Raw genomic sequence first — 10,792 nt, 5'->3', positions numbered from 1 at the left:
GTGTCACGTGTGCCGTTTTGTGTGTCATGTGAGGGGTTGTGTGTCGTATTGTGTGTGGGTGTCGGTGTCGTGTGTGATTTCTGTGTCACATTGTCTGCCGTTTTGTGCGTCTCGTGTGTGTGTGTGTATGTGTCGGTGTCGTGTATTGGGTGTGATTTTTGTGTGTCGTGTTGTGTGCTGTTTTGTGTGTCATTTTATTTGTGTGTCATGTTGTTTGTGTGTCGGTGTCCTGTGTTGTGTGTGTGTGAGAGACGTGTTTCTGTATGTGTGACGTGTTCTCTCTGTGTGTGTCGGTGTCGTGTTTTGTGTGTGTGATGTTTTGTGTGTGATGTGTATGTTGTCTTGGGTGTCCACACAGGGTAATGCACAAAGCATTCCCCTCATGGAGGAAGAGTGACACAACGTGGCCACTCAGGAGTAACACACAAACAATCCCTCCCTCCCCGGAGCAACAGTGATGTGTGTGGCCAATTCAGGTCATGCCCAAACCATTTCCATCATGGAGAAAGATTGACACCAGGTGGCCAATCCAGATAATGCACAAACCATTTCCCTCACAGAGCAACAGTGACACCGGGTGGCTAATCCAGGTATTGCACAAAGCATTTCCCTCATGGAGCAACAGTGACACTCGGTGGCCACTCACGGTAGTGCACAAATAATTTCCTTAACGGAGCAACAGTGACACCGGGTGGCCAGTCAGTGTAATGCACAAATCATTTCCCTCCTGGACCAACAGTGAGATCGGGTGGCCACTTGGAGTCATGCAGAAAGCATTTCCTCACGGAGCAATGGTGACACTGCGTGGCCAATTCAGGTAGTGCTCAAATCATTTCCCTCCTGGCCCAACAGTGACACTGGGTGGCCAATTCAGGTCATGCTCATTTCCCTCATGGAGCAAGAGTGACACCGGGCAGCCCCTTGGAGTAACACACAAATCATTTCCTCACGGAGCACCCGTTGCACAAACTGAGTTTAATAATAATAATAATAAAGAAAAAATAGTTTCACTAGAAAAGGTAGATTTTCAGTGATTATAAGGGATAGCAAACAGAAGAAGGCAGATTACGAAGCAAATACAAATACACACACATACTAAGCCTAAGATCTTAAAGAGACTGGATTCAAGAAGTCATTTCCCATCCTAAATGTCTTTTGGCAACTTGAAGAGTTTCTGTACCTTAGACTTCCCGTTGTTTCTCTTTACAGACTAGACTCCTGTCTTAGTCTGGACTTCCCCCTTCTCATTCCCTTTGTCTCTTCAGGTACTTTCAGCAGCCTTTCTACTGCCCTGCATGATTTTCGTCCGCTCCGACTTCTCCATGGCTCCCGAGACCTCACCTGTGGGAATGCACACCTACCCGGGTCCTACAAAGGGAGACGGCACCAGGAGAGCAGAGGAGAGAGAGCGAGTTGGCGAACACATGAGAAGACGGCGAGTGCGGACGAGGAACTGGAAGCGCCGACCTGGCAGCCGGGTCTGCAGCGGGCAGAGAGCGGAGGCCTGGTTCCGCCTCCTTGGAAAGACGCCCAAGCGGCTCAGGCCCCTCCGGCCGCGTTCCCCTCCGGCGAGAGCTCCGGCACCATTCCTCGCCAGAGCCGCTGCGAGAGCCGAGCCGGAGCCCTCGCTCCCCAGCGCTCGACGGGGGCTGGGAATCTCGCCCACGGCCCTGCCGCCCTCTTCCCTCCCGCCCACACCGGCCCCACGCGCCGCCCAGAGACCGACTTCCCCCGACCGTCCCCGCTCCGCTTTCGCCCCCGCGGGGGGTCGTCTCCGGGGTGGGATTTCGGTGTCGTGTCCTCTGCCGTCTTGTGTGTCGTGTGACGTGTCGTATGTCGTGTCGTGGGTGTGTGAGACGTCGTGTGTGTCAGTGCCGTGTGTGAGAGCCGCCGTGTGCTGTGCGTGTGTGCGTGAGTGTGTGTCGTGTGTGAGAGACGTGATTGTGTGTGTGAGACGTTGTTTGTCATGTGGTGTCGTGTGTGTGTGAGATGTGGTTGTGTGTTTTCTTGAGTGTTTTGTTGCGTGTGTGATGGGTTGTGTGTCCGTGTTGCTGTGATTTTTGTGTGTGTGACAGGTTGTGTGTCATGTTGTGCATGTGCGCGTGCGACGTGCAGTGTAGCCGTGACATGCTGTATACGTGCAACGCGCAACGTGCCTGCGATGCGCACTGTGTTGTGTGTGCAACATGTGACGTGCTGTCTACAATGTGCCACAGGCTGTGTGTGATGTGTTGTGCATGTGACATGTAAAGTGTGACATGCAACATGCTGTGTGTTCCACATGCAACGTGTCAGTGTCATATGTGTGTCTCAATGTTGTGTGCCATTTTGTGTCGTGCCATTTTGTGTCACGTGTCATGTTGTGTGCGTCGTGTCTGTGACATGTCGTGTGTGTGCGTGCGACATGTTGTGCATGTGCATGTGCATAGTCAGACAAGTGCGTGACGTGATATGTGCGACATGCGACAAACTGTGTGTGCGAAGTTGTGTGTATGCGACGTACGTGCAACATGCTGTATGTCTTTGAATGTGTGTGAGACGTGTTGTGAGATGTGTTGTGGGTCATGTTGAGTGTGAGATGTGTTATGGGTCGTGTTGAGTGTGTGAGTGTGTGAGTGTGACGTGTTGTGGGTTGTGTTGTGTTGAGTGTGTTTTTGTGACATGTTGTGGGTCGTGTTGTGTTGAGTGTGACGTTGTGGGTCGTGTTGTGTTGAGTGTGTGTGTGTGACATGTTGTGGGTCGTGTGTGTGATGTTTTGTGTGTGATGCTTTCTGTGTCGTGTTGTGTGTGTGTTTGCATCGTGTGTATTTTTGTTTGTCTTGTGTGCCGTTTTGTGTCATCGTGTGTGTATGACGTGTGTGCGTCCACGCCTTCGACGTATTGTGCGTGTCCGTGTGGGAAGTGCGAAGTGGGATGGGTCAACTTGCCACCCCCTTCCCCAACACTTTAGCCCCCTGTCGTAAACATGACCCTACCCCCACCCCAGGGTGCTACTGACACTGAAACGACCTAAAAGACCCCCGACTTATCACTATTGGCTGCACCCCATTGCCACCCACACTTCTATGCTGCTGCTGGCCAAACCCTCCCCCCAAAATCTAAACCCCACCCCCTACCCGGAACCCAACTGGAACCCTGACCCCATAACCTGCCCCCCAACTCGAAACCCCTGAACCAAAACTGTAGCCCAACCCTCACCCCAACCCGAACCTCCAGCTCTGAACCCAGCCCCCCAAAGCCTGACACCGCTTTAAGCCAGAGCCCACTTCCCCATTCCCACCCTGGGCAACAACAGTGCAAACCACACCCTCCTGCCCCCCGCCCAGGGATCCTGCTTCTTACCACCCCTTCTTTGGAAATGAACCTTTTCTTCACTTGCATCCCACACACCTTCATTCTCCTTTGAGGGCTTATTTAGTGACAGGGGTCTACACAAGGCAACTCTTTGCTATTACAGCATAACAGGACACAGAGACGTGAAAACAGTGCAAACAACATTCCACGAGTTTTCAGGAGGTTTAAACACCCAATACATTTGAACATTTAACATTCGCTTTGATCTCTACTAACACACACATCCATGGTTGGTAGGCTCTGTTTGCTGCGGTGGATCCACTGGGGGTTGATGTCATGGGGGTTGAGTGAAAACCCACTAAATTGACAGCAGAGCGCTCTCCAGTCGCCGTTGGGACTGCGCCAGGAACGGCAGGAAAAAGGTAAATTGACCGAAGAGCGTCTCCCATCGACCCAGCCCAGTGTAGACAGAGCAGTAAGTCGACCGAAGCGACGTCAAATCCAGCTCTGTTATTCACGCAGCGGGAGCAGCGTAACTTAGGACGACTTCCTGCGGTAGGATAGAGTCATAAATAGAAAGGGAAGGCTAACCACCTTTAAATCCCTCCTGGCCAGAGGAACTGGGATTGTTTACTCTACAGAAGAGAAGAATGAGGGGGGATGTCATAGCTGCTTTGAACTAAATGAAGGTGGATCCAAAGAGGACGGATCTAGACTATTCTCAGTGACAGCAGATGACAGGACAAGGAGTAATGGTCAAGTTGCAGTGGGGGAGATTTAGGTTGGATATTAGGAAAAACTTTTTCACTAGGAGGGTGGTGAAATACTGGAATGGGTTACCTTGGGAGGTGGTGGAATCTGCTTCCTTAGAAGTTTTTAAGATCAGGCTTGAGAAAGCCCTGGCTGGGATGATTTCGTTGGGGATTGGTCCTCCTCTGGGCAGGGGGTTGGACTAGATACCTCCTGAGGTCCCTTCCAACCCCGATATCCTAGGATTCTATGATCATTTGGCCAACAACATGCAGCAAAGCACCCAACTCAGTTGCATAAATGCTCTATAAACCACTCCTCAATTATACAGAGACACCAGCATATCTCCCCAGCTCTCAGCCTTGCACCTCAGAAATGTACCATCTTACACGGCTCATGGCCTTCTCTTGAAAAGTGTAAGCTCATTAATTAGTTTGCCACTTCATCAAAAATAAAGGGGACATGCACCAGCCTTTGTCATGTGAGCAACTTTCCCAAGCACTTTGGACAAACTCAGGAGTAAGTATAAAATAGTAAAATAAGTTTATTAACTACAGAAAGTTAGATTTTAACTGAGTATAAGTATTGGTCACAGAGGTCAAAAGTGTTTACATAACAAATGAAAACAGACTCCCAGTCTAAACTCTAATTTGAATATACTAAGCAAGAATTGGATCAAACAGCTTTTCTCACTCACTGGTTGCTCCAGGCAATGTTGAGATCTTAATACACAGACTGAATTCCCTCTCAGCCTGGGACCAATCTCCTCAGTTCAAATTCTGAGTCTTCCAGACAATCTTCCAGGTGTTGAGATTGGGGAAGAGACAGGCCACGTGGGGGTGTCTTTGACTCTCATACATATTTTTTCTCCAGCTGCTAGGTAGATTCTTGCCGTGATGCTGGGGTTAGTTAGCCCCCAATATGGAGCAGCAGCTTGCCTCCTGCACCTTGTGGTAGGCTCCTTCACTTTCACCCCGCACGGCAGTGTGTCCGTGTCATGGCACCTTTCTATCATGCATCACGAAATCTGCGTGCGCACCTCGGGAGTTACACCGCAGAAAGCTGCTTTCCTGTGCAGAAACTTGCCCGTGTAGACAAGACCGCAGAGGGCTTCCATAAGAACGCACGACAGGTCATAGACTGGGTCAGACCAATGGTCCGTCAAGCCCAGTGTGCTACCTGAGAGCGACCAGTGCCAGATGCATTGGAGGGAAAGAACAGAACAGGCTTGTTGACCTGCAAGGTGAGGGTCTTTCACCTTTATATTTAACTTCATTGTTGTCAATTCCTACTTATCCTATATCTAACTACCCCTCCTCTGAGGTCTCTGGGCAAATCAGGTGTGAACCACTCCTTTGACACAGACGTGTCCCAATCCACCTGAACTGAGGCAGAATTTGGGCCAATGTCAGTTTGGAAAAGGCCTGCTTCACCCAGCAGGTTTCTCAAAGTATCCGCTGCTGTGAACCGCATGTCGTCTGGATGTGCGAACTCCAAAGATAGCAAACATGAAAAAAAAAACGCAAAGCCGGTTCTGAGGTTTCCAGAGCCAGGCCTGAGGGTTAAAGAGCTGTGCTCAAAAGGACAAGGGGGCTCAGCAGCTATAAAAACAACTAGTTGCAAAAACAAAACAAAAATTACATGGAAAAAAAACAACCAAACAACAACCACCCAGAAAAGCTCCCATCACTCGCCCATCACCATTGTAGATCTTGACATCTCCTGCCTAATGTGACATCTTTGCTTTGTGAACAAGAGCCCTGGGGAACTCTCTGGCTCACCTGTGTGGGTGGAAGGGGTCTCACACTACGTGGGAAGGCTGCATCATGAGAAAAACCACCTGTGCTCTACTTTCACACTTTCTAATCTTTCAGAGTAGCAGGAGGCGGAAAAGTGAGACACATGCATTAGACTCAAGAGCAAAACTAAGAGACCAAACCACAGACTCTGGACTCAGCATTCATGTATCCTGCAGTCTGAACTTGGAATCTGTTACATTCCCTCATTGGCTACCATCATTTAACCAACACGGAAGTGCTTCTTGTCCAGCAAGGCAGCCAGTTTGGGACCCATAGGCATGGCATGGCTCTGAAGGAATCAGCTGTTTCTCTCTGTGCTTCAGGAAACTTGGGATCCAAATGGTAAAAGACAGTTGTTCCCAGTTTCATCATGGCATCCTTTAGAAGTGTGAGCAATTCTAAAAACAGTTTACCTTGGCCACAGGTCACCATAGCGTCCATCTCTGGGGTGAAAATCAACCACTCGTACCTCTCATTTCTACCTGAGTTCTTGTCAAATCTTTGACCTTAGTTGTAGCAATTTTACACGGCTCTGGCGTAGAATTCTTCACCAACCACACAACATACAAGTAGCGATACTGAGGTAGAACTCCCCCAAATATGCCCTTTTGTTTCTTTAATCTGGTGGCACAGATTTAAATAAGGGACTAAATTCAGGTGCGGCTTAGAATCCTTCTAAGACACCAAATGTCAGGTATCTACTCAAAATGGGTGTCTTTCTGCAGCTCTATCACATTCCTCATGGATGTCATTTCCTACACATTTACAGCATCTCCCAGGAGTGAGCTGAACAGAAATGTCACTTCCATTTTTCCCATCTCTACCTAGGAAGGGATTGCATTTCCCAAATAAGAGGCAACATGCACCTGATTAGGAAGGGAAGATCTTCAGGAGCAACCTCCTGCAGGGCATGGGCCACAACTGCTTTGGGAGGCAAATGAATGGGTCTTTTGCTTAGTTCCAAATCCTTTACTAGAGAATCCTCTTCCCAGCCCCTTCGGGAAATATTGACCTTACCAATTGAAGAACAGGGGGATAGAGATGGTGATGGAGAATCCCTCTGATTTACCCTATGTTCTTCTGTTGTTACAGAGGGGAAAAGACATTTTTCCCTATCCCTTCCCTATTCCTGCTCTTTGTTATACTTCAATATATTTTAAGGGAGGAAAACGGGAGTAAAAATATCTGCCTTCAGGAAAACCTGAAGCAACAGCGCTCTGATGAACTGTGACAACTGGGAATGAAACAATATGATCCTGGTGGGGGAACTTGATGACTAACAATGGTTTTTAAATGGAGGAACAGTATAACTGTGATGCTCAGGCTTTGTTTAGACTAGGACATGTGATGGAATTTAGGTCAGGTCAAGGGGGGGAAAGCTAATGCCAACCACTGCACCTCAGCTGCATCTGCACGACAACTGTAATTGTCTTTTAACACCAAGATCACTAACTTGAGCAGCCAACGCCATGTACAGTCCTACTGGATGTAAGGCACGGGTAGTTTTTGCCTCAGTGTAGCTTGTTGGGAACAAACCTCTCTCCCCCACCTGGAGCTGATGAACATTCCTGGCTGGAGGGACACACGCTCCTTTGACCCAAAAGGAAAGGAGTTGATAGAAAACATCACAGGACTGACCCCAAAAAAGGCTGAGCTGCAAAAGGCAGGAGCAGGCAACTCATCTGGGGGAGCTGAGTAACCACGGTGAAGATGGGGCACAGATCCCTAAGTGGGAATTAGCAAATGTGATTTAAAAGAAAAAAATACCTTTGGCCAGCCCTAGTCAAGGCATTTGTTACAGATCACTCCCATGTGGATTTTCTGATGTCTAATAAGGGTTGAGCGCTGATTGAAGCTTCTCCCACACTCAGAGCACGTGTAGGGCCTCTCTCCTGTGTGGATTCGCTGATGTGTGATAAGGGCTGAGCTTTGATTGAAGTGTTTGCCACACTCACGGCATCCATAAGGTTTCTCACCCGTATGGATTCGCCGATGTATGATAAAGTATGAGCTCCGATTAAAGCTTTTCCCGCACTCAGAGCACATGTAGGGGGTCTCTCCTGTGTGCGTTCTCTGATGTGTGATTAGGGTAGAGCTCTGATTGAAGCTTTTCCCACACTCAGAGCATGTGTAGGGTGTGTCTCCCGTGTGGATTCGCTGATGTCTGATCAGGTTTGAGCTCCGATTGAAGCTTTTCCCACACTCAGAGCATGTGTAGGGCCTCTCCCCTGTGTGGATTCGCTGATGTGAGAGGAGGGATGAACTGTCAATGAAGTGCTTCCCACACTCAGGGCATCCATAAGGTTTCTCACCCGTGTGGATTTTCCGATGTGTAATAAGGTGTGAGTTCTGCTTGAAGTGTTTCCCACACTCAGGGCAGCCATAAGATTTCTCACCCGTGTGGATTTTCCGATGTGTAATAAGGTGTGAGCTGTGCTTGAAGTGTTTCCCACACTCAGGGCATCCATAAGGTTTCTCACCCGTGTGGATTTTCTGATGTGTAATAAGGTGTGAGTTCTGCTTGAAGTGTTTCCCACACTCAGGGCAGCCATAAGATTTCTCACCCGTGTGGATTTTCCGATGTGTAATAAGGTGTGAGCTCTGCTTGAAGTGTTTCCCACACTCAGGGCATCCGTAAGGTTTCTCACCCGTGTGGATTTTCCGATGTCGAATAAGGTGTGAGCTCTGCTTGAAGTGTTTCCCACACTCAGGGCAGCCATAAGGTTTCTCATCTATGTGGATTCTCTTATGTGCAATGAGATGCGAGCTCCGCTTGAAGCATTTCCCACACACACAGCATGCGTAAGGTTTCTCACCCGTGTGGATTCTCTGATGTGTGAGAAGGTCCGAGCTCCCTTTGAAGCTTTTCCCACACTCGAGGCATGTGTAGCGTGTTCCTTCCAAGTTCATTCTCTCACATGTAATAAGGTCTGACTGGCTACCGAAGTTTTCCTCTGGCCTCTGCTGACTCTCACAGGCTTTTGTTTTTTCTGGGCGTGCACAGCTCCCAGAATCATTCCCTTTGGACCTTCCTGACAACATCCCATGGGCTTCCACTCGCTCAGCATCTTCCTGCTGGGGTTCCTCCTCATTTTCACTCACCATCCCAAAACCTGACGGGAGACCGAGAGAATCCAGACGTAAGTCTCTGCCTGCGCCAGAGAGAAAGGAAATCTCAGAGAGAAGAATGGAAAAAGGGATGAAGGAACGAAAACGTGTACAGGACAGATCAAACCTATCAGGAGCTGATTTTCCCTTCAACCTTCCCCAGACGAGAGAAAGGAAGGGATCAGTTCTGGGCCCGTATCTCAGAAGAAATCTCAGGGGACAGCAAGATTGGGGAGGGACCTGCTGCCAGTTGTCAGTCAGGATAGGTGGGAAGCCATGAGTGACCTCTGTCTAACGATTCCACATCTGCAGGGAACAATCCTGAACTTGGAGAGCTCACAAGATCTTTGTAGGGCATCCCAAATGTTTCCTGTATTCACCGACAGTTTTGGGGTTGGTTTAAAAATGCCTCACCTATGCAGGCAGCTCTCGGGAGCACTTTTTTCTGAGAGCCATGAAGGTCTGGGACGCACGACTCCTCCCCTCGTTCCAGCTGCGAGATCACATCAGTTCTGGAAACTGGAAACCCTGCTCAAGGCAAAGAAAACAAGGGAGGTCAGTGGAATTTGTGGGATACTTGTCACAAAGAATATTCCATGCTTTTAAGCCCAGCTCACTTTTAAGTAGTAACGTCCCAAGGCCGGGTTCCTTGGCTCAAAATGCCAGGAGATGATTATTATCAATCATATTCATTACCTTAGTGCCTAAGGGCCAACTAACAGTGGGTCCTCATTTTGCTAGGCACAGTACAAACCGAGAAGCATTGATGGCCCGTGCCCTGAAGAAGTTACAATCTAAATAGACAAGGCAGACACAGAATGGGGGAAGGGGTACAACCCACCAGCAGAGTGAACTCCGTGAAGGCAGAGTGGCAGATCTGATCAACACAGGCCTAGATCTTGAGACTATCGGATTTAATGTTACAACCAGGGCCAGTGTTTTCTGGAAATTGTAGCTAGGACTGCATTTTTTCCCAAAATTACTCTTTGTTTCTGGAATCACCGTTAATATCCGGAATTGCTGATCAGAGGGTGGGTGGGGCATGCAGGGTCACAATCCCCCAGATTTCTCCCTGGAGACACCCGTCTCCTCCCCAGGGCACAGGCTGGCTGCGGTTGAGACTTGATGCCAATTTCTTCCCTCTTCATAGAAGTCTGGGATCGGCAGTGGGACGCCAGGCTCTCTCATCATGCTGCAGAGAGGACGGCACTCACAGCTGCTCGCGGCCGTGTCCACAGCACCTCTCCCCTGCTCATCTCCCCTGTACACAGCTGGTTCATGCCCCGTCTCTCCAGCGCACAACTGGCTCTAGGCTCTCAATGCCCAGTATCTGAGCCCCACCGCCCCCACACAGCCGGCTCCTGTCCCCTCCCCCCAAGGCACTTTCAGGCTTTAAAGGATTAGATATTGCTCACGTTTGTCAATTACTCTCTTTTCATTGCCTGCAAACTCTTGCCCTAATTATGACTGTTATCTGTATATCTAAGCCAGCCCTTGAAAGCATGAATTCTTCACAGACTATGATGCCGAGATGCGCCACATGATACCAGGAAGGGCTGCGGGTTGGGTTTCCTGTGCAAGCTGGTATCACTACAGGGTGATGAATGCCAGATCTCAAGGCTGGTTATGCAGAGCTCCACCTTTTGAAGCTTTACCCAACGCAGAAAGGGGTAGGGACGGATTTCCCCTCATTCAGGAGACTGAAGACGACAGACTTTTGGGGGATAAACAGCTGAGTTTGAGCTGACTGAGGGGGGTCTTTCTGGGCTACAAACTCACAGGACCTGATAACCAGCAGGAGGTAACCCTTTAAGAAAGGTTTTAATACACTTTGGAACCGA

General features: G+C 49.2%; 1 protein-coding gene across 1 annotated transcript; it reads right to left on the bottom strand.

The window, feature by feature from the left end:
• Positions 1-6,984: 6,984 nt before the first annotated feature.
• Positions 6,985-8,991, bottom strand: LOC142070276 (uncharacterized). The gene has a single exon (XM_075123858.1). The coding sequence runs from the start codon at positions 8,946-8,948 to the stop codon at positions 7,623-7,625; it is 1,326 nt and encodes a 441-aa protein (XP_074979959.1). The 5' UTR covers positions 8,949-8,991; the 3' UTR covers positions 6,985-7,622.
• Positions 8,992-10,792: the final 1,801 nt, after the last annotated feature.

This window comes from Caretta caretta, chromosome 28, assembly GCF_965140235.1.
Source record: "Caretta caretta isolate rCarCar2 chromosome 28, rCarCar1.hap1, whole genome shotgun sequence".
In the NCBI taxonomy this organism is placed as follows: Eukaryota; Metazoa; Chordata; order Testudines; family Cheloniidae; genus Caretta; species Caretta caretta.
This window is presented reverse-complemented; position numbering and strand designations above follow the sequence as displayed.

Excerpts from the sequence above, each read along its gene's own strand:
- LOC142070276 (XM_075123858.1), bottom strand. The coding sequence starts at position 8,948 with ATGGTGAGTGAAAATGAGGAGGAACCCCAGCAGGAAGATGCTGAGCGA.